At 36.8% G+C, this 26960-nt stretch overlaps 1 protein-coding gene and 1 pseudogene across 1 annotated transcript; one reads left to right on the top strand and one right to left on the bottom strand.

The window, feature by feature from the left end:
- The window catches only part of LOC127432692 (galactose-1-phosphate uridylyltransferase-like), a 180031-nt pseudogene extending 169839 nt beyond the window's left edge, over positions 1-10192 (bottom strand).
- Positions 10193-20813: 10621 nt separating this feature from the next.
- Positions 20814-25798, top strand: LOC127432664 (sigma non-opioid intracellular receptor 1). The gene is made up of 4 exons (XM_051684014.1): positions 20814-21052; positions 23339-23539; positions 23971-24063; positions 25112-25798. The coding sequence occupies exons 1-4, from the start codon at positions 20908-20910 to the stop codon at positions 25339-25341; spliced, it is 669 nt and encodes a 222-aa protein (XP_051539974.1). The 5' UTR covers positions 20814-20907; the 3' UTR covers positions 25342-25798.
- The last annotated feature ends 1162 nt before the right edge of the window (positions 25799-26960 follow it).

Here is a 26960-nt window from a genome sequence, read left to right as displayed (position 1 = left end):
CCGGCTTGTTTAGCTAATGCACGTTCTTGAGTTGATTGACAGGCGATGTATCTAAATATGATTGGTTCTTGGCGTTCATTGAGCTCATTGGTTGGGCGTTCCAATTTCTCCCATTCATTTTAATAGAAGTGGCCCACCTCTCATACAGTGCATCCAGAAAGTATTCACAGCACTTCACTTTTTCCACATTTTGTTATGTTACAGCCTTATTGCAAAATGGATTAAATTCATTATTTTACTTTGTTGAAGCACCTTTGGCACCAATTACAGCCTCAAGTCTTTTTGAGTATGATGCTACAAGCTTGGCACACCTATTTTTGGGCAGTTTCTCCCATTCTTCTTTGCAGGACCTCTCAAGCTCCATCAGGTTGGATGGGAAGCGTCGGTGCACAGCCATTTTCAGATCCTTCCAGAGATGTTCAATCGGGTTCAAGTCTGGGCTCTGGCTGGGCCACTCAAGGACATTCACAGAGTGTGCTTAGGGTCGTTGTCCTGTTGGAAGATGAACCTTCACCCCAGTCTGAGGTCCAGAGCACTCTGGAGCAGGTTTTCATCAAGGATGTCTCTGTACATTGCTGCATTCATCTTTCCCTCGATCCTGACTAGTCTCCCAATTCCTACCGCTGAAAAACATCCCCACAGCATGATGCTGCCACCACCATGCTTCACTGTAGGGATGGTATTGGCCAGGTGATGAGCGGTGCCTGGTTTCCTCCAGACATGACGCTTGCCATTCAGGCCAAAGAGTTCAATCTTTGTTTCATCAGACAAGAGAATTTTGTTTCTCATGGTCTGAGAGTCCTTCAGGTGCCTTTTGGCAAACTCCAGGCGGGATGTCATGTGCCTTTTACTGAGGAGTGGCTTCCGTCTGGCCACTCTACCATACAGGCCTGATTGGTGGAGTGCTGCAGAGATGGTTGTTCTTCTGGAAGGTTCTCCTCTCTCCACAGAGAAATGCTGGAGCTCTGTCAGAGTGACCATCGGGTTCTTGGTCACCTCCCTGACTAAGGCCCTTCTCCTCCGATCACTCAGTTTGGTCAGGCGGCAAGCTCTAGGAAGAGACCTGGTGGTTCCAAACTTCTTCCATTTACGGATGATGGAGGCCACTGTGCTCATTCGGACCTTCAATGCTGCAGAAATTTTTCTGTACCCTTCCCCAGATCTGTGCCTCGATACAATCCTGTCTTGGAGGTCTACAGACAATTCCTTGGATTTCATGGCTTGGTTTGTGCTCTGACATGCACTGTTAACTGCGGGACCTTATATAGACAGGTGTGTGCCTTTCCAAATCATGTCCAATCAGCTGAATTTACCACAGGTGGACTCCAATCAAGTTGCAGAAACATCTCAAGGATGATCAGTGGAAACAGGATGCACCTGAGCTCAATTTTGAGTGTCATGGCAAAGGCTGTAAATACTTATGTACATGTGATTTTTTTTGTTTGTTTTTTATTTCTAATAAATTTGCAGATTTCAAATAAACTTCTTTCACGTTGTCATTATGGGGTATTGTTTGTAGAATTTTGTCAAAAATAATGAATTTAATCCATTTTGGAATAAGGCTGTAACATAACAAAATGTGGAAAAAGTGAAACGCTGTGAATACTTTCCGGATGTACTGTAAATAAATTATTTTATTATTATATTAAATAAAAAAATATTATACTATATTGAATTACCTTTATTTGAGGGCCTATTTCGTCAAATATTGATAAACAGTGTGTGATTATTTGCGATTACTTTTATTTAATCAGCACATCATGTAATTAATTTGATTACAAATTTTAATTGACTGACAACCCTATAATTTACAAGTCTTAAAGCAACAGTAACAAAAACTGCTAATTCTCAAAGGTCACAGAGAGGGTGGAAAATGGTCATGTAAAACTAAACTGCAACTGTTTTATGGTGCAAGAAACTCTGACTAACATAAGTGCACTTCAGGAAAAAACAGCCTGAGATATGGCCCATCTAAGCAGAATCCCTTCATTAAACCAAATCTATAGTACGTTAAACCATTGGGTCTCAGGAACTCTCTCACACACATAAGTTGACTATCTTTTGGCACAAACATTTTACATTTCTGCATTCATATCCCAGGAACACTTTGAAGTTCTTCATTATTCTCTTGCAGGGGAATTAATGTGTCCATTGAGGCCAGACCAGCGCTTGGCTCTGCCCGACATTGATCAGCAATAAGACAACCTGAATGAAGAGCATTTCTCAACTGATCCAGTTAATGCTGATGAGGAAGACTGGGACAGCACCCAATCGAAAAGTGTTCCTGATTTCTTTATTCATTCTATGCAATCTTCTCCCTATGACTCAGTCAGTTCAATAGGAAAACTTTCTTCAAGCAACATTGCAGATGTGTTTTTAAGTTGCTATACATTGCCCAGATAGAGTGCTCCATGCAGGTTTCTTTCTTTTTTTTTTCTTTTTTAAGATGGAGTTACGCATCTTAAAGTGTTAGTTTATCTAAAAATGAAAATTCAGTCATCAGTTACTCACCCCCATGTTGTTTTAAATCCCATAGGACATGTTACTACTGTATGTTAGTCACCATTCATGGTCATTGTGTAGACAAAAAGATGCAGTGAAAGGTGACTTAACACTAACATATTACCATGACATGTTAGGCAGTTTGAGGGAGGACCCAAATGTAGAGGCAATTTCAACAGGCTTTATTATAAATAAACAAAATACAAACAAAACTCTCATGAGGGAAGGGAACAAAACAGGGTAAAAACAAACTAATAGATAAACAAAGTCAAGACTGACCGAAGTTCAGGAACCAACTGGAGACAAGATTAGAATACACAAAAACTTTACAAAACAATCTGGCACAGGACTGAACACGAGGGGAGCTTAAACAGGGGAGAAAACAAGGAGTGTAATAAGGAAGGCAGGTGCAACTAATGAACTGATAACAAGGCAAACGAGAGGGCGGGTTATCATTCAAGACAGAAGAGCATGTGGCAATGAAAAACCCAAACAAAGCCACATATTCACACACACACACACACACACACACACACACACACACACACACACACGACAGACACGATATCAGTGTTCCCACTCTTTTCAAGGCTCAAATTTCCAAGACATTTTATGCACCCAACAAGTGAAATATTTAAGCAAAAACACCATTTAAATCAAGCTTTTATTTTGCCGTTTTTGACGGTAGTTTCTCACCTCCAGATAAGCAGTTTGCTCCATGACCCAGTACGATTATTAATCCCCATAAAGCTGTGATTAAATAAATACATAGACTGTATGTGCTGTGCACTTCAGAGTGCTCTCTGTCTGTCATCTCACACACACACAAGAGCACGCGTGATGATCATGATGAGGTGGTTTCTGTGTATGAGCGGTCGACTCTACAAATTCACTTTGAAGCGCGCATCACTTGCAGATTATTTATTTATTCAATTAAATCTGAGACTTTTTTAGTTTATCACACTAGGACATATCACAATTTGTATTTGATAAACTGTACATTCAAACCTTAATTTTTGTCCAAATATGTCATATTCCACAATATATTCTGTGTTGTATTGCTAATACCATTTTTACGACAAGATTCCGTGTTTTCCGCATACTACATCCTGAGGTGTAAAGGCTGAATCACCATGCTACCAACCCAGTGTGATTTTTTTTATTTATTTGTTTATTTATTTTTTGTAGTGGTCCAACTCTCATCATTGTCTAAAGTTTATAACTCACAGGGATGCAAACTCATGAGGGTCGAAAAAGTTGAGACAATCACTGATCCACGGATATGTTTTCCGGGGTTATTTTCTTAAAGAATAAGCTAAAAGGACCAACTTAAGCTATTTTAATGATTCAAGTATAGAAAATAAGCTGCACATTTGTGCAGAATTGGCTGCAAAAATAAAGGGTACTTTGTTGTGGCTTGCCTCTGTTTCACAAATTTGTTCAGTTTCATTGACTAGTTTAGTGACCACTTCTGGAAATGCCAATAGGTGACGACAAATGAGTGTCTCAAGTGCAAATGAGTGAGTCATTGAATCATTTTGAGATAATCATGACAGAAATCTGCCAAGAGACTTTATAGTATTTAAGCATAATAAGAACAAAGCATATTTATAATTTCCATTCTGTCTGGGAAACTGCATGAGCTGATTTTTCATCCAAAAAGTAAACAATAACAGCCTAATAATAATGAGTATCAATAATACCTTACCTTCTCCTTTATTACAATTTGCATGTAAAATCAACTGACTTCAGTAGAATGATTAACCATTATAAGATCTACTGTATCATTTTCCTACAGCATTTAAACTGCTGAGCTTGACTTTTATCAGAAAAGACAAAAATAATAGCCTAATAATAATAATTTTGAGTTTGAATAATGTCCTTTCGTCATTGTAAAGCACATTTCACATGAGTTCAGTCGAGGCGTCAATGCTCCATTCAACACCAGCGTCAAGTGGCACTTTGCCCTCCACATGACAAACGTTGCAGAAAGCGTCATGAAGGGGTGAATTTACGAGCTTGCCATGCAAGAAAGAGGTAGATGTGCACAATAAACATTGAAAACATTTATTTGGAAGAGAAAAAAAACAAATAGCATTTGCTTTGACTGCAGAAAGTAAAAAGAGGACTCTTTTATGTTTAGGTCTTAGCATTTCTTTTTATTTTTTTATTTTTTTGGTGAATGTAATTACTGTAGTTCAATAATTGGGGTCTCTGGATACTTGGAACTGATAAGGTAATAATTAATTAAAAAATAAATTATGAGACATTCAATATCCCCATACATTTGGACAGTTTTTAAATGTTTATTGTAGCTTTGTACTCTCAAAGACATCGTTTGTCCATTCCCTCAGTGAAATCTGCTGGTGGTGAAATATTTACCTCGGCCATTGATATTAATAATGCTTTTAAAGAATTATATCTTGATCTCTATAGTTCCACGTCTTCATCTACTGATGAAGATATTAGAAACTTTGTGGAACCATTAGATCTCCCTAAACTGACGACTGAGCAAAGAAATTCTCTTGATTCTGAGATAACCTTGGAGGAGCTTGGCGAGGTAATTAAGGCCTTGCCTACAGGCAATCTTTTAGATCTTATGCTACAGAACTGGCTCCACTTTTGTTAGAAGTTTATACGGAATCATTAAAGAGGTCCACAATTTTATTTCTGAGGTCTTGGCTGATTTCTTAGTTCGATTCCCAAAAGAATTATTCAAAAGAGCCGGTTCTTTTAAATCTACAGCGCGAAAATGTATAGTCCAGTATACAAGTAATATTATACAGATGCACAAGTTATGAATGTCCAACTGGAAATTAAATAAGAACTGTTGAAGTCTCGCAAGCCTTAAGTACAACATTAGGCTACATGACACAGTCTAAACTGTTTCTGGAACTGTAACTTTTTTTTTTTTTTTTTTTTATGATGACCTGTGTCTCTATTAAATCAAGCAGGGCAGTTACTAACTGGCTGTTCATATGTCAATGTATAGTTAAAGATACATAAGTTTTGTTGTAATAAGTGGAATTTTATCAAATAATAAATTAATTAATTAAATATGCCATCACATTTCTTGTTGGTTTAGATTTAATTTAAAATATAGTTAGGATATATTATTGGATTGTATTTATGTCTCTAAAAAGTCTGCAAACACACCTTTTACAATAACTGTATTAAGTGTATTTCTGATTGGTTATATCTGCTCTGTAGAAATCTGAAATTATCTCATTATTTGGTAACAGACAGCAGAGGGTATTAAATGCAATAAGAATTGCATTTCTCATTTCAAAATAATTATTTAAAAAAAAAAAAAGGTACTAAAAGAATTATTGAAATCGTTACTGGAGCCATTAAGGAACCAGAATCGTTAAGAGAAACTGAAACCGGAATTGTAAAATTCCTTATGATTCCCAACACTAACCAACTAACTGACTGACTGTCTGTCTAAATGTCTGTCTGTCTGTCTGTCTGCCTGTCTTGTGATCTATCTATCCATCCATCCATCCATCCATCCATCCATCCATCATCCGTCTGTCTGTCTTGTGATCTATCTATCTATCTATCTATCTGTCTGTCTGTCTGTTAATCTGTCTGGTGATCTATCTATCTATCTATTGTATCTATCTGTCTGTCTCGTCTATTTATTGTATATGTCTGTTTCCCTGTCTGTCTTGTGATCTATCTATCTGTCTGTCTGTCTGCCTGCCTGCCTGTCTGTCTGTCTGTCTGCATATCTAGGAGTAATCTCCAAGCAGGTCTAAGCTGCATTCATCATAAAACATACAGTAGACACATCATACCTCCCCCTTAACAATCACTCTGGCAGAGTTATAAATAAATGCAAAGCATAGTTCAGTCCACGCTTGGCTCTGAACGAAACCCAGAAGCTGTGCCTGCAAACTTTCCTGTGGCTCCTCTTTTAGGCTTTATGTGGGGCATCCAGTTCTCTCTATTAAGCATCCTTGACTTGTTTGTGCCTCGAGCGCTATTCTTACTACTTTGAAAACAATGTCAGATCCCAGAGCATTAGAGATGTGCGTCAGTTGGCAGGGTCTGTGTGTTTGTACCCTCCACTTCTACAACACTAATTGGATGGCTGCACACACAGGTTCTGTTTTTTTTTTTTATTAATTTTTTTTTTATTTATTATTTTATTATTAGTAGTATTAAGTTCTCTTCCTCCTTCAAAAAAACAGTGGTCCAAATATGTTGAAGATAGCTAGGGATCATGGAAACTGGGGTCCTATACAATCTGATAGTGTATCTTCCTCTTTCATTAGACATTTGGATGGGTTTTGTCTATGTGCAAATCACCATGCACGTAAAAAATTGCTGAATGATTTTTACAAATGGATTTGAAAAACCTCAATCACTTTCTTGATTACAGCACCACCAAGTGTTGACAACATGATATGGTCACTGTGGCAGACTCTGCCTTCCCTACCAAGGAGGAAGCGGGAACCTGAGTGAACAATCAACAGAATATCAAACTCAGATTTAAACAGTACAATGAAACATAGATGCACACACACAGATACGTGTGTTTGTCTGTCTGTTTGTTTGTTTGTTTGTCTGTCTGTCTGTCTGTCTGTCTGTCTCTCTCTCTCTCTGTCTCCCTCTCTTGCTCTCTCTCTTCAACTGGCATCTCCAGCCCATCTTTATCCCCCTCCCGGCTGATTAGGACGATTCAGCACCAGGCGTGTGTCCTCACGGCCTGGCCACGCCCTCCTCCTCATCAAAGTCACAAAGAAGCAAACAAAACTTAGTGTAAAGTAATGAAATATACATCAAATACAAGTGTAATTCATCTCATTAGTGGTGTTTCCCAGTGTAGGCATTATTATTACTATTTCTCATACTTTAGAGTTAGGAATTTGAACAAATACTTACAATTTTGTAATGTAACTCTTCCTGCACAGATTGTGCAACAGACATGACCTAAAATAATCCACATAATCCACTGACATAAGTTACACTCCACCTCATCAGGGGACAATTAATGCCGGCAAAGGCCTTGAGTTGACTCCTGTAATGGTTTTTCACCATTGCCATGATCAAGAACATAAAATCATTTAATTCTTTCCTCTCCTCTAACAGTCTCCAGAGGTGTCCCCGTTCCAGCAGCACAATCAATTTCTACACGCGGCACAATTAAACACAGGGAAATAGTTTATTAGCACTGCTTCAGAGGGGTTGCGAGCCAGAATAAGTGAGCAAAGTGTCTCTCAGTGTCTCTCAAATCTACAGAAATCTGTGCTAATGAGCTCTGGAAACTCAAACTGTTTTAAGAAAAAGCACTTCAACTTTAAAATATAGTGGTGAAACCTAGTGGTTTAATATAGTGGTACAAAATGAGGTAGCAGTGTTGGCTGTAACCTGATAAAGAAGTAATTAGTTACTGTACTCTAATTACTTTTAGTCAAAAAGTAGTGTAACAGTTAATTACAGTTACTAACTTTCAATTAAGGTAATTACTTTTAAGTACATTACTTGGGTTACACTTATTTCTAAAATAATTGTTTGTATGTATAATACATTTAAAATATGAATTCATGTTGATATTCACATCTGTTTGGTTTCTGTGACAGCTGAAGAGTGTGCGACAATGGGAAGTGTTTTAGAAAGTAAAAGTAATTAGTAATGTGGTTACTTTTTCGATGAAGTAATCAGAAAAATAAACAGATTACAATTTTAGAGAAGTAATTAGATTTAGTTTTAGTGGATTACCAGTACTTTGAATAATTTACCCAACACTGGTGGTAACTGAAAGGTTGTTGGTTCGAACCCCACAAGGGGTGATTCATGAACCACTGCACCCTTGATAAAGCAGACTGATCTCAAAGGAAAATTGGTAACAGAAGGTCGAATGTGTTCTGAATGTTTATGCAGTTGCTAGGGTGTTCTGGGTGGTTGCTAGGAGGTTGCTTGTTACCGGTCCAAGTCAAAAGATCCCACCCCTAAGTCTCTAGCTGTGTCCAAAAATGATGCACTATTCACTATGCACTTACAATATACACTAAGCACTTAGCAATTTAGTGTATGAATTTTCAAGGTGTAATGGTGCGTTCATCATGTCATGTCAGAATTACCATAATTACGAGATTCTGACTTGTAAAAAGCAGTCACGTCTTTTTGAGCTCGTGATTACAAGTTGTAATCTCGGAATTCTATGAAAGCTCTGACTTGACAGTCATAACATCATGTGAAAAGAAACAATATGGCAGCGGCCTCAACAGTAAAAAGTAGTGAATACATATTTCTGTTTGATATTCTATCTTATTATTCCATCCTTACCTGGAGCATTTTCTTTGTTCAAAAGCATTTTGCAACAACATATCAAGGTGAATAAATGAATTGATCTAGTGATAAATATTTTGCTGTTATCAACAACAAAGCCTTTTTGGCTTTAAGTGTTGTCAGAGAAACAAATAACTTCCGAGTTCCCAGGATGTGACCGACTCTGAGTAGAACCTCAGAATTTCCATCTCTTAATTACATTTATTCTGACATGACATGAATGCAGCATAATGCAATCCCAAATGGAACACTTAACTATTTTTTACTAAACTGAAGCATTCACCATTTAACAGCTGACGGAAATGAAGTTTCAAACATGTGATGTGTTGTCGCTAGCTTTAGCGCATTAGCCAACCTCAGTTCAACACGTGTATCTCAAATAATGTACATATTCACACAGAGTGGGGTGATGGTAAAGCATTTAACTTACATTTGTAAGGTGCTGTCTTCACTGAAGTTTCTGTAGTTGCTACATTCATTCAAACCAGAAACACAGCCAGGTAAATACAACTCTTCCGCTACATACGGCAAGCTGTGAGCACTGATTGCATGAAGTGTCCAACATTCCACACATCATCCGGTTACTTCTAGTTCACTTCTTTTTGTTGTATTTTCCAGTTTTAACATAGGCTACTACTCTCACTACTTACAAGACAAAATTACATAGAATAGTGCAGAAGTGTGCGGTTTGGGACACAACTTCTATGACGTACTTTCTAGGTTCCCAGGATTTTTTATCGGCCTTTTTATAGTCCACCAAAGAAAAATCCAATGTTTATATCATCATCGGCAAAATTAACTGCTTTAAAACTGGTTGAAGGCAGAAATGTGAAGCTTATAATTTGATAAAAGCACCTACATTTTTATTCTGTTAAAACTAATTTTTTATTTGAGCTGTAAAGTTGTTTAAATCGTCATTTATACAGTCGTTTTAGGGTTTTAGAGTTTGTCTGCATTACATCGTCATGGCACCAAAGTTGTAAAATTGACTAACTTTACACAGAAAATGTTTGTCTAATTTAAAAGTTTAATATTTAGTGTTAGGTGTATGTTCAAATATATTACCTTAATAGTAAGCAGTAGTAACTAATTAACTAATTAAGTAACTAATAAGACTAAGCAAAAAACACTAATTGGTAGTAAATCAGTTGAGTTAAAGTTCTTACCAAACACCTCTGGCTGCTTTGCTTTGGAAAAGTGGGAGACGATCTGAACCTAGAACCAGAAATATAAGTTAATGACAATTTATTATTAATTTATTGTTTCATAAACATACAGCCCATAACTGAACATGAAATATTTTACAATTAAAATTTCAGGAATGTAATGTGGTAATTTGATATGTAACATACTACTGAATGATTACCTTATTGATATCCTGTGGTTTTTCCATGGTACTCAAAGGTACTTCTAATATTACCATGTTATAACTAACCAAAAACATGGTATTATCATCAGGGTTCCTTTTCGATTCAGTTCACTCTACATTGCGGTAAACGCTTTTGGGGAAGTTCTTCTCTGATGACTTAATTGAAGCCCTGTACAATAACGCTAATCCTGAGATTGGTAATAGTGTTTGAGCCCCGCCCCTTTAGGCACGCAGTTGGCCTATATAAGCAGGTGTGCAAACACCATTTCTTCAGAATTTTCTTCCTTCAAGACCAACAAAGTTTTGTCTAGACTACAACAATCATCTCGTTTTGAACAGCCCTCTCTTCGCCATCGATGGACACCCTTCAGTGGATGGGACTTCTCTGCAGATGCAGACAGGATGACTCATCGCCTGTACCACTCAGCACATGCAGTGAAAAGACTCACCCCTCCCCTGCAATGTTCCGGCAAAGAGTCTCTCTGCCTCTATTTCAAGATGTTGTTCCACAAGTGTTCCACATGCGAGCAGCACATTCAGCTGTCAGATGAACATGAGAGCTGCGTTCGCTGCCTGGGCTGTGCCAACGCCAAAGTGGTTCACATAGAGACAGACTGCCCTCACTGCGAGGGCATGTGTCTCCGGACCCTCCAGTCGATATCTTCCGTTCCGGAGTAAGACGTGGGCTTCACCCCATTTTAGATCAGAGATGCTTGAATCGTGTGCTCACAAAGGTCACATTCAAAAAAAGTATCTCAAAAATGTTTCTTAAACCGCATCCGCCCATTTGCGTCAATAGATCTAAAAGAGGCACACGTACTTTCATTTACGAGTTGCACCTCATCTCAGGCTGCTTTAAAATTCACATTCGAAGGAACAGCTTATTAATTCAGAGTCCTTTCCTTGGCTCTCCACACTCTCGAAGAGTATCGATGCAGCACTTGCTCCATTGAAGCTGAGCGGCTTGCACATTTTGAACTACCTCTATGATGGGCTATTATTAGCCCGAACAGAGGCTCTGTTGTGCGAGCATGGGAGTTTACTACTCTGAGGCCTAGGCTATACAAATGGCAATGTCAAACTGGGCAAAAAGCATCCAGCATCACACTGTTAGGTCTTTTACATAAGACCTGGTGGCACGCCTGGCGCCAGGGGCTCATGCGCATTGGCATAACTCGCCGCTGTCTGGCTGGTCTAGCACCTTGGATAGCTCCAACCTTTTAACAGCATCATTCTGGGTTAGGTCTTCTGGCAAAGGGTGGTAATCATGGATGCGTTCAGCGCAGGTTGAGGCATACTGTGTGGCGGGCGCCCAGCATTTGGCACCTAGCACTTCAGTCATCTGGAAAAACTAGCTGTCTCTTAGCCTTGAAGACTTTGCATTCCAAGGTAGAAAATCACCACATTCTGATTCGATCGGACAATATGACAGCGGTAGCTTACATAAATGCCGTGCCCCGCTGGGATGGATGTCATTCTTTAAGCAAACAGCACTGTCCTCGATACGCCTCTATGCGCTAAGTGGCACGTGTTCACAAATTGGTGCTCTTCACGTGGTGAAGACTCAGTGAACTGCTTCATTGCAGAGATCCTTGCACTCCTCCAAGAACGGCTGGACACGAATCTCACCACATCGATGCTTAGGTAGCAACTATATCGGCATACCATGCCCCGGGGGCTGGCTCTACCATGGACAGGCATGTTCTATTTTTCAGTTCCTCAAGGGAGCGAGGCGCCTTAACCCCATCGCCCTGCTACAGTCCCAGCTTGGGATTTAAACCTGGTGTTGAAGGCGGTCGCGAGCCCCCCGTTCGAACCATTGGAACTTGTTGAGTTGCGTGTGCTTTCTCTAAGACCGCACTCCTATTGGCTCTGGCCTCAGTTAAACAGGTGGGTGATATGCATGCGCTGTCGGTTGACAGCTCATGCCTGGTATTTGGGCTGGGTCTTTCAAAAGCCACTGTCAACCCAGAAAGACTATGTACCTAAGGTTCTATTCACGCCCTTCAGGGCTCAGGTGGTCTGCCTACAAGCCTTCTTTTCCCCACCGTTTAATTCGGATGAGGAGCAGTCAATGCATTTGTTTGTTATATGCGGGCATTACACGTGTGGAGCGCACCCGCCAGTTTAGGCTGTCGGATCAGCTCTTTGTTTGTTATGGAGGATGCACAAAAGGCATGTCCATCTCCAAGCAAATGTTCTCTCACTGGTTCGTTGATGCGAGTGCCCTCGCTTATGTATCACAGGGCATGAGATACCCTATTGGTTTGAAAGCGCATTCAACTAGAGGCATGGCCTCTTCATGGGCATGGACAAATGGTGTGTCCTTGCAGGACATATGCTTTGCATCAGGTTGGTCATCACAAACACTGCCACCATCAGCGACGCCAGGCAATGGCACTGGACCCACTGGGCAACTCCTCGGCGTCGCGATCTTCAGCCAGCGGCGAGGACTCCATGACAGCGCATCCCTCCTCCTCCAAAATCCCGGGTTTCAGCACCAATGTGGCAGACCTCTGCCTTTTCTATGAAGGAGGAAGTGGGAGCCAGGTAAACATTCAAACGTAAGACTTTTAATCACATTTTTCAGTATACAACATAACAGGGTGCTTTTCAGTACAACATAAAATATACACACTGCTTTTCAGCAGTTACGTTAAACAAATTGACACACAAACACACACAGACAGCTTTGTGCGTCTCTCTCTCCTCTCTCTAACAGTGGCTCTGGCTCCTCTTTATCTCTCTCCCGGCTGATTGCGATGATTCTCCCCCAGCTGTCCATCCTTATCGCTCGGCCATGCTCTGCTTGCCACAAGCACTTATTGTTCCAACACTCAGCAGGTGTGCCCAGGCCGTTTTATTACGAGCGGGGTACCTGATCTATGTCTATTTTAGTACAGCCACCTGTATATAGGCTGTTGTTGGAATTACCCCCCTTAGAAATCACAAGCACTTCCAAAAAGGAATACATTTCCTTTCCCAAGCTTTGGTTGTGAAGGGGTTACATTTAGATTGTGTGTATTTATATGGTTCATATAGATTCCAGGCTGAGATTAACTTCCATCTGGTTTTCACCATGTGGGGTTATTCATTAATTTATACACTTGAAGATATGTCTTTAATAAGTCACCATCCTGTAGGCCAGTGACTTCCTATTCTTTTTCAGTCATCTCCGGTTACACATGTAACCTCGGTTCCCTGAGATGAAGGGAAAGAGACATTGTGAAATGTCTACTATTTCAGAGTTTTGAGGTTCAAGCGATGCGCTTTGTCCCTCAGTCAAAAAATTCTTAAGAAATGTTGTTCGCACACGGCTTATATAGGCCAACTGCGCGCCTAAAGTGGCACCATTGTCAATCTCAGGATTGCCGTTATTGTACAAGGGCTTCAACTAAGTCGTCAGAAAAGGAATTCCCCAAAAGTCTTTACCGCAATGTCTCGTTCCTTTCATCTCAGAGAACCGAGCTTACATGTGTAACCGGAGACCGGTTCTCATACATTTTGACCAATTAATTTCCATGACCTTTCCAGTTGTTTGTGTTTGCTGGATAAGGATTTATTTTTATTTTTTTTAAATCCTTCATGTTGAGACCAATTTGCAAAAGAATCAGGCCAATTTGTGAATCGGTTTGATCAATTAATTGAGAAGAATTGACTCAAAAGAACAATTCGTACATAAATTGGACATCACTATGGCTTGTAAGCGAGTTTTACTCTACACACCAGAGCAATATGTAGCCGATGAATTATTTTAGAGCAAAACATACTTTATAGATAACAAGAAATAAACTAGATACAGTAACATGACATTTCATGACTTTTTTAAAGATTACAAATAAAAAGAAACCAGAAAATATTCCTGATATTTTCAGGTTTTCTGTGACCATACCATGTTACAGGTACACAAAGAAACATGGTAATACCATGGTAGGTTTTTGGTTGTTTTTTTTACTTTATATTCACTTTATTTCCATGGAGAAGGTTCGCACTTAACATGCACTGTGAACTCTGCAGGTTCACTTTATATAGATATAATATAAATGGAACAGCCCAAATGCACTTATTAAAAAATGAACAAAACAAGAACAAAACTAACAGACACAGAAAAATAAAAGAAATAGTGTGTTACTGTGAATTTCATTGGACTCCAGGAATAGGACAGTTAATCATACCAGGGTCTGGAGCATCTGGCTGAAGAGCAGGGAAATCATTTTCAAACATGAACATGCTGTCATACTGAGGATTCACCTGAAATAAAACAGTGGAAGATTTCAAATGACTGATGTAGCTTCAGTTTAATCACAGTCTGATGGATAAAACATCCCTGGTGCTTCGTTTCCTTCCGTTTGCTCTTCCTCAGGTTGAGAGATTTGGGTAGACAATCTGATTGAAACCAGACTTCTAAATGAAGCAATCCAATAAAGTGTCCAAACTTCAAGAGTACATAATAATCTACATCTTGTCGGAATATAAAGTAGTCTGGCAACTTTCTTGATTAATCATTAAATAATAATATCCAAGAATGAGACATTCAGCCAAGAGCATCTGTCAAGCTTAAGTGAGCATTTAAAAAAGCAGTTCCTCTGAAAATATTTATTACCATATAAATCACTTGAGCACATAGAGAGACAGATGAAATGTACAAAAAGAGCAAAGATATTCTTCTGCTTACTCAGAGAATGCTTTATAATGACTGCAGACACATCACTTTCAAGAGAAGAGGGTTAACGGATTCCACAATGCTTCAGGCTGAGCCTGAGACATCAGTAGCTTATAAGTATCAGCTTATGTATTTTTAAAACCGATAAATGGTTAATTTTTACAAGTTGTATTTTCTACTCTCTATGCACTGTTCTCATTGGTTATATGGAGTCATATTTATAAATAAACCACAAATTGCACTACAGTGGTGCAGCAACACAGAAAACCCTAATAAGTTTACTCAATTGATTGAGTAAACTTGTTCCCTCAATTTAATTGAGTAACGGCATCTCCAAAACTTGTGTAATTAAGTTAACTTAAATTGGTGTTCATATAGAATTAACTATTTAAGTTAGGGTAACTAGATGCAACTAGACTTAAAGGAATATTCCGGGTTCAATACAAGTTCAGCTCAATCGACAGCATTGTGGCATAATGTTGATTACCACAAAAATTAATTTCGACTTGTTCCTTTTTTTTTAAAAAAAAGCAAAAATGTAGCTTACAGTGAGGCACTTACAATGGAAGTGAATGGGAGCCAATTTTTGAACATTAAAATACTAACTGTTTCAAAAGTATAGCCACAAGACATAAAGGATCTGTGTGTAAACATGATTTTAGTGTGATAAAATCACCTACTAACCGTTCCTGTGTAATGTTACAAACAATTTTACAACTTCGTTACCATGAAGATGTAATGTCAACAAACCCTAAAATGACTGTATAAATGACAATTTTAACTACTTTACAGCTCAAATAATACACTTTTTATTTTTTTATATAAAATTATAAGCTTCACATTTCTGTGTTTAAACCCTCCAAAAATTGGCCCCCATTCACTTCCATTGTAAGTGCCTCACTGTTAACAAGAGTATTGCTTTTTTAAAGAAAAGGAGGAACGAGTCGAAACACGTTTTTGTGGTAATCAACAATGTGCCACAAATGCTGTCGATTGAGCTTAACTTGTACTGAACCCGGAACATTCCTTTAACACAGATTTGCTATTTAAATGTTGTTTCAACATAATACTTTTAATTGAATGGTTTAAAATGTAAGTCATGAATGAATGAACGTTACATTTATATAGCACTTTTCTGACACAACACTCAAAGCACTTTACACAGTGAACAGGGGACACTCAACCACCACTAGCGTGCAGCATCCACCTGGATGCTGCGATGGCAGCCATAGTCGCCAGTATGCTCACCGCACACCAGCTATTGGTGGAGAGGAGAGAGTAGAGTTATAGAGCCAATTAATGGATGGGGATTATTAGGAAGCCATGATTGATAAGGGCCAGTTGGGGGAATTTGGCCAGGACACCGGGGTTACACCCCTACTCTTTTCGAGAAGTGTCCTGGGAATTTTAATTACCACAGAGGACCTTGGTTTAACATCTCATCCGAAGGATGGTGCCTTTTTACAGTATAGTGCCCCCATCACTATACTGGGGCATTAGGACCTACACAGTCCGCAGGGTGAGCACCCTCTGCTGGACTCCCTAATACCTCTTCCAGCAGCAACCTTAGTTTTTCCAGGAGGTCTCCCACCCAGGTACTGACGAGGCTCAACCCTGCTTAGCTTCAGCAGGCAACCGGACTTGAGCTACAGGGTGATATGGCTGCTGGTTAAACAATAACACAGCTCAAGTAATTATTCTAGATCAATCATCAAATAAACTTATTTCTCCACAGAAATGCATATATACATGTACTTCGGTTGCACATGCACAAGGTGAACTAAGATAGTGTTACAGGGTCCAACTTGACCAAAGGTGACAGATCACCCTAATGGTGTCATCACAAAATTATCACACACTATTTGCAACAAAACAAAATAAATAATACTACAAAAGAGCTAGAACATTTATGAATTCTTAATAACAACTATATAAATAACCCCATACGTTCCCTTTGACCAAGGAAACCTAGTTAAAAATTTCAAGCGCAAGGCATTGTGGGTATTCCCCATAGCATAACTTTTGTATTCAATCATTTGTGTTATTACCAATTAAAATATTGAGTCTGTGGATTTTAAATAAACTTGACATTTCAAGTAATGTTTAATTAAAAAAACTTGATTTTTCTAGTAAATCAAGGGTGTACAGTAAATAAAAGGTAAGAGAAAATATTCTATCCCTCAATAGAGTTTATTCACGCTAGCGTCGTCTTTAGCTGTGAGGGATAGACTTACCATCTCTTCAATGGCATGAACGTTATAAATAGGGCTGCCCCCTAATAGTAGACCAAACGTTAGTCAATGAGAAGAGTCTTGGTCGACCAAGTTTTGATTGGTTGGTTGGTCACAGAAAATAAATTTTAAAAAAAACTCCACAGGAAGTGGTGAAGTCACGCAGTCAGTGACGACAGACATGATCGTTTACATTGCTGGTCCATGCGATAATTAATTATTCACGTTCAAACCGACCAACACCGGTATAACCGCTGGTTGGACGCTAGGTGGTACTATGGGGTAATTTTCATTAAGCAGGTTTAGGGTTAAGCCTACACAATAAAGCAAGACAACTTGATTTCAAACTTTGAACTTTATTTTTAATTTATTTTAACTAAAAATTCAAATGAAACTGGAAAAAAATTAAGTGCAATTAAAATGTGTGTTGTTCAACATTTGAAAGATGGCTTTACAACAGTTGTGAAGGGCAACATCTCTCTGGCAAAGAACCTACTTCATCTGTGCATTCTCTACCGGTCGGGTATTTAGTTATCTGGGAAAATACTTAATGTGTGTGAATAAATTAATTTGTTCCCTCCTTCACAATATATATATATATATATATATATATATATATATATATATATATATATATATATATATATATATATTTATTTTATTATTATTATTTTTATATTTTTATTTTTTTATTTTTTTCGCGATATCCAATTACATCGGCAACCCCTGGGCTGAGGGATCGGTGAATATTGTGGCTTTAGTAATTTTGCATTGAAAATTATTATTTTTTTTTTTTTTTTTTACAAAAAACTTAAAATACATTTCTAAATTCAAATTGCACTCCAAACGAAACGAAAAAGCAATTAAAATAATGAAGTGATCCAAAAAAATTATATATATATATATATGTGTGTGTGTGTGTGTGTGTGTGTGTGTGTGTGTGTGTGTGTGTGTGTGTGTGTGTGTGTGTGTACATTTACTGTCAGGCAAGTATCCGTCTAAACATGCAGGTGGAAAATTACTTACACAAATGAAGACAAAAAAACAATTCTAAATGTAAAAATAATAATATTATTTGTACATTTACATGTTCTTAATAATATAATAAAGTGTGTTTCTTCAAGCGCGTGTCTGTGTCTCTGCGGGCAAAATATTTGTAATATTATTTTGATAATAATAACTACCTAATAATAATAATTTAATACATTAATGGCAAAACAAGGCAAATATCGTCTTGACATCGTCAAAGGCATCAGTATGGCATCATTTTTATATCACCAGAACTTGTAAAAAACTTGAATTTGAAAAAGCCTCCGAATTCATGATCTTGAGTGTAATTTGATATTATCGGAAAAGTTTGCCAATAATAATTGGTTTTAACAAGAAGAATTAATTTAAGTGCATTTATAAAATTATAAGCTTCACATTTCTGCCTTTAAACCATCCAAAATTTGGCCCCATTCACTTCCATTGTACGTGCCTCACTGTAACCTTTATTTTTGCTTTTTTAAAGAAAAGTGGGGAGAAGTCAAAATATATTTTGCGGTAATTAACATTATGCCATAAATGCTGTCGACTGAGCTTAGATTGTATTGAACCCGGAATATTTCTTGAAGTGTACTAAATACTTTGAGGCCACTGTATTGGCATTTTTTTTAATTATTATTTAATTATTTATTTATTCATTGTTTTAATAAAAAAAAAAAAAAAAAAAAAAATTACTTACTTTTTTTGATTGAAAGTAAGATGTTTGCTGAGAAACTGTGAAAAACTAAACCACTGAGGATATCCAATGGCTCACACACTGCCGGGACAGAGGGGGTTGTCCTCTGGTGGTTTCTCAACCTGTCCTTTCCATGGACGCTTCATCCGATGGGCCGACACCAGAACCCAGGAGTCCCCGCAGGGGATTGTACCTCAGATGCTGGTGCTCTGAGACACAGATTAAGATGCAAAAACAGACCACTAATGAGTAAATAAATGCCAGGGGTTTGCATTAATTAATTATATATATTTTAGGATATAGGATGTCCACTTGTTAGGCTCTGCGGCACTTGATTCGTATCCAGAGAGTGATGGTGGGGTGTGGTGAAGCAGTTAAAGGGCTGGTAAGCAAAAGAGTGTAGGTTTGAATCCTGCAAGGGACAATCTATAAAACTCACATTTTTATAGTGCTTTTCATAATAGCCTAAATATAGTTTCAACGTAGCTTTAAAGAAAACTGTTCGTCAATACCTCAGTGAGCAAGCCAATTGCAACAATAACAAGGGGGGAAACCTCTCTGTATTCCTTAATTTGTCAATGACATCAAAACATCGCTGGTTCTCACATGTCTCATCATTGATGACAAACCTGGTAATGCATCCAGATGTGCAATGGTCCTGCACAATTTTAAGGCTACAGCGAAGGGGAAGAATTATTTCCCCCTTCTTTCATTGTATGACAAGGAACGGCCAGAATGTTTTGCAAAATTTGTGTTCCACAGAAGAAAATCATACGGGTTTGAAACGACGTGATCTGGAGCAACAAACGTGACTGTATTGTGGAAGTAAGCCTGAAAAACCTGGGACTGCCTGTATTCATAAGCGACTTAAAAACCCAACAGATTTTTTTTCAGCAGATGTGAACATGGAACTATGTTTGGGGACACGTCTGGAATCATAAACGACACATTTGAAACAATCTAACCTAATAAAAAATAAATAAATAAAAATAAAAATCGTGATAAACAGTAATATTTAACTAAAAGTGTATTTTACTACAAAAATTAAACGTAAATGCTGCACGGGTAGTGGGAACACTTTTGAGCGATGCCTCAAACGAATTGGTTAATCGTTTATGAGATAACTTGTTCTGTCCAAAAGAACCGACTGAATCTGACTTCGCGCCTCTGGTTTAAGTCATGTGACGAGCTTCAGAGCCAGCGATCATGTGACTGACTCGTCTAGTACATATATATATATATATATATATATATATATATATATATTTTATTATATATATATATATATATATATATATATATATATATATATATATATATATATATATATATATATAAAAGACAAGGTTATATAGTAAAATCTGCTCTGAATTTTACAAATACATTTAATTAATCAAATTGATCTGTATTTCCCTCAAGCATGCACAGTTCAAAAGTCCGAAAGGAATCATGCACTGCAGAACACAAGTGTCAATGTGTTCAAGTATTTATTACCTTTAGGATCAAACATGGGTTTACTGTCACTGTCCATGTTACTGCACACAGTACAGTATATCAAATTCGTCATGTAAACACATTATCTAGTCCACACTAGATTCAACCGTTATGGGCTTAGAGTTTTAACATTTATTGATTGGCTGTTTCTTCTCCAGAGTTTCAACTTCTCAAGTTTTCATTTGCTCATCCTTAATAAGGAAGAAATCCTGAAGTGAATGATTTTGTGCAAATAAAACGCACTAAACACATCTAAACATAAACGAACCAACGGTTTATGAGGGGAAAAAAGGGGCCACTGCTTTAAGTTATTCCAAGGAACATAAATAATACTATATAAAGCAATACATCGGTTATCAATAAAGCGTGTTCATGCTTCTGCATTTTTAGGTGCCATATTGATGTCAATGATTCATTTCCACAGCGTCTACTTCCTTGTTGAGCTTCTGCGCGATTTCATTGGATGAGAACCAGCGGTTGGTGGCAGCCAATTGGTCCAAAGAACTCGCAGCTGATACGTTAGATCACGTCAGCGACCTTTCATGTGTGCCATGCTGTGTGTCTGAATGAAGTCTGTTGAATGCCTTCTGTTTTTTACTTTTAGGTAGTCTTTTGTGGTCGGATCACAATGTCTCTTATAAGAAATGTCTTAAAACTGGTCGTGGTTCTTGGTGTGTTGGTGCTGACTGTTCAGTTCTTGCGATATTGGATGGCAACTAAACAGTATGTGTTTACAAAACAAGATGTTGCCAAGTTAGCCAGCCAATATGCAGGTGAGTTAACACTTAAACTGTTTATGATTAACGGTGGTTAGTTGTTTTCAAATGCTACATGTAGAACCGTTAGCTTATCTTAACCAGACAGCAAACTTAGCATGCTATTCTGGAGTTAATTCTGTTGCTAAGGTATTGCAAGAATTGGTCTCCATAGAAACATTGGCAGTGCAGATGGTGTAATACTTTACATAGTTACATTCAAATCAGAGATGTCTGGCTGAACTACTCTAAAATTGCTGCCAACAACTGTTACAATATTCAACTTTTACTTTAAAGGGCAATGTCCAAGGGCATGATGGACGGATCTTATCGTAATGAGCACTATTATTTGATTACCATCAAAAACGCAAAAATTGACACTTGTGCTACTGAACACTCGGGTCTTTTTTGAATGGCGAGGGATAATATTCTTATTCTTAAAGGGATAGTTCACCCAAAAATAAAAGTTCTATCATTATTTACTCACACTCATGTCGTTCCAGACTCGTATGCTGCTATTTTTGTCAGTGAAGAACACAAATAGAGTTTTCACACTACTATTTTCCATTCAATGGTATTTTTGTAGTAATCATACCTGTCAAGATCTAAAAAGGACCAAAAAATAAAAACAATAAAAGTGGTCAGTATGACACGTGCACTATATTCCAAGTCTTCTGAAGCCATATGATAGCTTTGGGTGAGGAACAGACTGAACAGACTTTGTTATATTTAAAGAGCATTCTTCATCCCACATATTCAGTCTGGCAATCTGGCTTTGTTTGGTTATGACACATGCAACAATTAATGGCATTTTGTCGTGTCAACATAATTTTTTTATATTTGAATGCAAATGCGATTTCGGAGCTTCGGCAGAGGAGAAATGTTATCAGAAGTCAAAGGGTCATTGACAAATACAGTTGGCCAAAATTATAAAAATTGGAAATCTCTTAAAAAATAGTTTTTAACACGTGTCAAATTTGTAGAAACGTAATCTTTGTGTCCATGTTGGTTTTATACATTTTTGAAAAACATTTTTTGCATTTTTTTGCAAAAAAGTGATTTAATGACTAAATGTCAAGTGGTGTAATCAAGATAAATGTATATCTTTTACACCATACATTTTTCAGAAATAAAGAAAAAAAAAGTTTTCAAAAATCATGAATAATCAAAATTGTATGATTTTTTTATTTTTTATTTTTACAAATCTCATGAAAATCAAGTTTTACCATTTGACCTTCCAAAATGGCCTTCTCATAAAAATGTTAAAATATCAGAATAATTTGATTTTAAGAGTTACATATTTCAGTTTCATTACAAAATTCCATCAAATTGAGTAATCTTTAATAAAATACAATTTAAAAAAAACTAAATATTTTAAGTTTTATTAATGTAATTTTGTTAAACATTACACAATTTAATTTTATGGAATTTTGTTATGAAGTTGAAGTGCATAGGTCCTAAAAATAGGCTAAAATAATTTTTGTGTAAAGGGTCCTAAAGGGTCCTTCACCTGATTCACCACCTGACTTTGATTTGATGGACAACATTTTTCCAAACATTAATATATTAATAACATTGTAAAATTGTTATTATTATTATTATTATTATGTAAAAAGTATAATATTAAATATTTATAATATTTTAAAACAAAATTGTTTTCTTTTTCTTCTTTTTTTTTTTTTTTTTTTTTAGAAAATAATTATAAAAAACATATATTCCAAATTACTTATGCCAACATTTATTTATTTTTTTTAAAGAATTTCAGCTTTTAATGAGACATTATTTTGTTTTTACTGTCTCCAGGCAGGTACACCACTTAGACATTTTTTGTTTTTACTTTAAGCCGCAGAAATAAATGACTTTGAAAACATGTCCATCATAGTAAAGGTGTACTCAAGTAATTATTTTGTGTGAATTGCTTTTTTAATGTATTTTTTAATAATTTAATTTTAAAAAAGTGTCACGTCATTGACCCAAATAACAGCTTAAATTTAATTCTTCACACAAATGTATTATTTGACTTCAGAAGACTTAGAATATAGTGCACATGTTGTATGGCCTATGTTTATGATGCTGTTATAGTGTTTTTTGTTCTTTATGGAGCTTGACAGACACAGTTACTATAAATTGTTGTGTATAGAAAAGAGCAGCGTAAAATTCATCCTTTGTGTTCTGACAAAATCATAGCATATGCTTGGAACAACATTATGTTGAGTAAATGATGTCAGAATGTTCATTTTTGGGTGAACAATTCCTTTAACCTGCTACAGAGATGTCTGAACTGTCTCTCTCGGTGTGTCATAGGTCAGGATCACGAGCAAGCCTTCGCTAAAGTGGTCGTGGAGCTGCGTAAGAGATATCCGGGCCACATCCTGCCTGATGAGGACCTGCAATGGGTGTTTGTGAATGCCGGCGGGTGGATGGGGTCCATGTGTCTGCTGCATGCATCACTTACAGAGTATGTGCTGCTATTCGGTACTGCAGTGGACACAGGAGGACATTCAGGTAACCCACTCAGAGATGCAGAGATGCAGACAATTGTTTCATGAATGCAGTGTTGTTGTAGCAATAGTACTAATATTAAGAATATGATTCATTTTAGTAAACTGGCTCATTCATATGGCTCGTTTTAAGGTATTGCAATGAAATATATGATCACATCACAATTTGAATCCAAAACAAAGTTCTCCTTAACAGTTTAGTGATTTATAAACACTTTTTCAAATTTGTTCAAACAAATCATTAAAAAGAACCTGTTCAAAATAATGATTCATTTACAAATTGAACATCTTTTCTGAACACCCTCAGAATTCTATTTGCTTGCTTTTTTTTTGCCTGTTCTTTTAATGTTGACACCCTCAGTTATCAAGCAGCTATGCATATGACTATTTAGCGTGCTTGAATGTCCACTCACTTTTCACATGTATCTCTTTTAGGCCGTTACTGGGCGGAAATATCAGACACCATCATTTCTGGAACGTTCAGGCAATGGAAAGAGGGAACGACTAAAAGTGAAACTTACTATCCAGGTATATCAAACATGAGTTCACATCAAGCACCTTAAAGGGAGAGTAGACAAAAGAAACTGAAAATTATGTCATCATGTACTCACAATCATGTCGTTCCTAACCTGTATGGCTTTATTTCAAGGAACACAACAGGTAATTTGAATGAATCAAGATCCTTTCACTGCGTGTTGAGGGTAAAATTTTAGTTTGACTAATTTTGTGTAATGTGTGTCCAAATAAGAGACGCAATCCAATTGTCATCGAATAATGTCTCTTTTAATATCCTTTCTGTTCTTCACTGTCAATTGTTAAACAAAAACAACAAAACATGAAAATATCACGTATAGCACTGATGAGGTAAAGAAGCCATTTGAGTTCTCTCTAGTTAATATGTGCTCATTTACAGAACTGCCAGTTTTCTTAAAGAGACAGTACCGGTTTTAGCTTATGTTCTACAAATCAATGTAAATACTTGTAAATAATATAAATTATGCATTAAACAATAAAGATGTAACTAAATATAATATATGCAATATAAAATCATATTTATTGATGGGATACATGGATTTGTACATTTAAAAAAATCTAAAATATAATTTATAAAATTAATATTTTAGTAATGTGCTCATTTAGAAGGTCCCCTGTATAATTAATAGCATTAGCTATTATTTATACATTGATTTCATTTCTTTAATATGTAAGTAAAATGGAAATTATAATGAAATATACCCATACAAATCTGAATCTAATCGAGATCTTGTGAATCAGATCGAATCAAATCGGGAAATCTGTATCAAAACCTAGCCCTTTTTACGAGAAATACTTTTATGGTGCTTTTTTGTCATTTTGGAACTCAACAGCCTCAGTCCCCATTTACTTTTATTACATGAAAAAGGGCAGTCAGTACATTCTTCAAAATATCTCTTTTTGTATTCCATGTAAGACAGAAAGAAAGTCAAACAGGTTTTGAAAAAAAGTTGAGTAAATGATGTCTTCATTTTTGGATGAACTTCCTTTAAGTGTTCTCAATTCTTACTTAAATATGTGGAGTTTTCCATCGCAATTGCAGGTGACACTATAGTGCATGCAGTGGGAGAGGCTACCTCAGTCCAGTGGAGCGCTGGCACGTGGATGGTGGAATACGGCCGAGGATTCATTCCCTCCACATTGGGCTTCGCTTTAGCTGACACGGTCTTCAGCACCCAGGACTTTGTAACACTATTTTATACTGTACGTGTTTACTTGAAGAGTATGCTCCTTGAGGCAAGTACTTGCTTAACTGAAGCTGGCGTCCTCTGAAAAACCACACTATGTTTTGTCTCATGTCCTTTTGTTATTTGGATAATTGATCACGATGGTAGCCCTTTCCTTTGTAAATGGAAGGCCGATGTGTTAAATTGGAAAGCCCTTAATGTAACTATTCCAACTAAGAACGTTTTATTTTCCCTACTGTACAAAATGTTAATCAAATGTCTTTTGTTAAAGTGAAATGTCAAATACAGTGGCTGGTTTTGGGGGAAAAATATGTGTGTGTGATCTGACATTGTTTTAGCAGCACAATACTGTCCAGAAACGGTTAAAACGAGGTATGGATAAAAGAATAAAAGGAGAGTTTGCTCTATTTTGAGATCCCATTCTTTGCACCTTTAATATAATGTAAATACTGTTGCTTTATTTTTCAGAACAGATACGTTTACTGTCCAACATTTTCTCCCTGTTCAGCCTCTTTAGAATAAACCATATTGTTGAATACGTTTTTTAATTGGTTTGTCTTTTGTTATATATGATTCTTTTGCTCTTCTTATGTCTTCTGTTTTGTATTAGTCAAATAGGGTTTTGAACATACCCAAACAATGCTATCATGGTAACTGTAGATACTAAAGCAATTGTTAAAGGGATAGTTCACCCAAAAATGAAAATTATCTCATTATTTACTCACTCTCATGCCATCCCAGATGTGTTTGACTTTCTTTCTTCTGCAGAACACAAATGAAGATTTTTAGAAGAATATCTCCGCTCTGTAGGTCCGTACAATGCAAGTGAATGGTAAACAAAACTTTGAAGCTCCAAAAAGCACATCAATGCAGCATAAAAGTAATCCATATGACTCCAGTGGGTTAATCGATGTCTTCAGAAGTGATATGATAGGTGTGTTAGAAACGTATAAAAAAAATTTGGTGATTTGCATTCTTTGTGCATATTGCCACCTACTTGGCAGGGAAGAGAATTTATAGTAAAATAAGGACTTAAATATTGATCTGTTTCTCACCCACACCTATCATATCACTTCTGAAGACATTGATTAAACCACTGGAATTTTGTGGATTACTTTTATGCTGCCTCTATGTGCTTTTTGGAGCTTTAAAGTTTTGGTCACCATTCACTTAGAACTACTGAGCTGAGATATTCTTCTAAAAATCTTCAGTTGTGTTCTGCAGAAGAAGGAAAGACATACACATCTGGGATGGTATGAGCGAAAGTAAATACTGAGAGAATTTTCATTTTTGGGCAAGCTATACCTTTTAATAATGTGAAATCATTCATTATTATTAATTATCATTAATAATAATAAAAAATAAAAAAATGGGATTTATTTCAAACAGTGAAAGAAGCTTTAAAAATAGGTTTATGTCACTCGTGGCACCAAGTTACCACAGTTTTACATTAGTAGGAATAACTAGTTAAATTTAGTACAAGGTACATTTTTGTAAGGGTATGGCTATCTAATATTTGTAATTATTGATATATGAGCATACATTTAAATAGCTAATTGACATGTTTTATGTTTGAGGGGTTTTTTTTATCACTTATTTTATTAATACATTAGAATAATTTAACAGGAAAAATTGACATTAAAAAGGTTTATACTGTTTTTAAAAAGTCTTAAGAAATGGTGTGCCATTAAGGGTAAGATTAGT

This window comes from Myxocyprinus asiaticus, chromosome 42 (genome assembly GCF_019703515.2).
Source record: "Myxocyprinus asiaticus isolate MX2 ecotype Aquarium Trade chromosome 42, UBuf_Myxa_2, whole genome shotgun sequence".
NCBI lineage: Eukaryota > Metazoa > Chordata > Actinopteri > Cypriniformes > Catostomidae > Myxocyprinus > Myxocyprinus asiaticus.
The sequence above is the reverse complement of the archived record's forward strand: the minus strand, read 5'-3'. Positions and strand labels throughout refer to the sequence as shown.

Bases quoted from the DNA above. Each gene is read 5' to 3' on its own strand.
- LOC127432664 (XM_051684014.1), top strand. From the start codon at position 20,908: ATGTCTCTTATAAGAAATGTCTTAAAACTGGTCGTGGTTCTTGGTGTG. The intron at 21,053-23,338 runs GTGAGTTAACAC...GGTGTGTCATAG, and splicing joins GTTAGCCAGCCAATATGCAG to GTCAGGATCACGAGCAAGCC. The intron at 23,540-23,970 runs GTAACCCACTCA...TATCTCTTTTAG, and splicing joins GGACACAGGAGGACATTCAG to GCCGTTACTGGGCGGAAATA.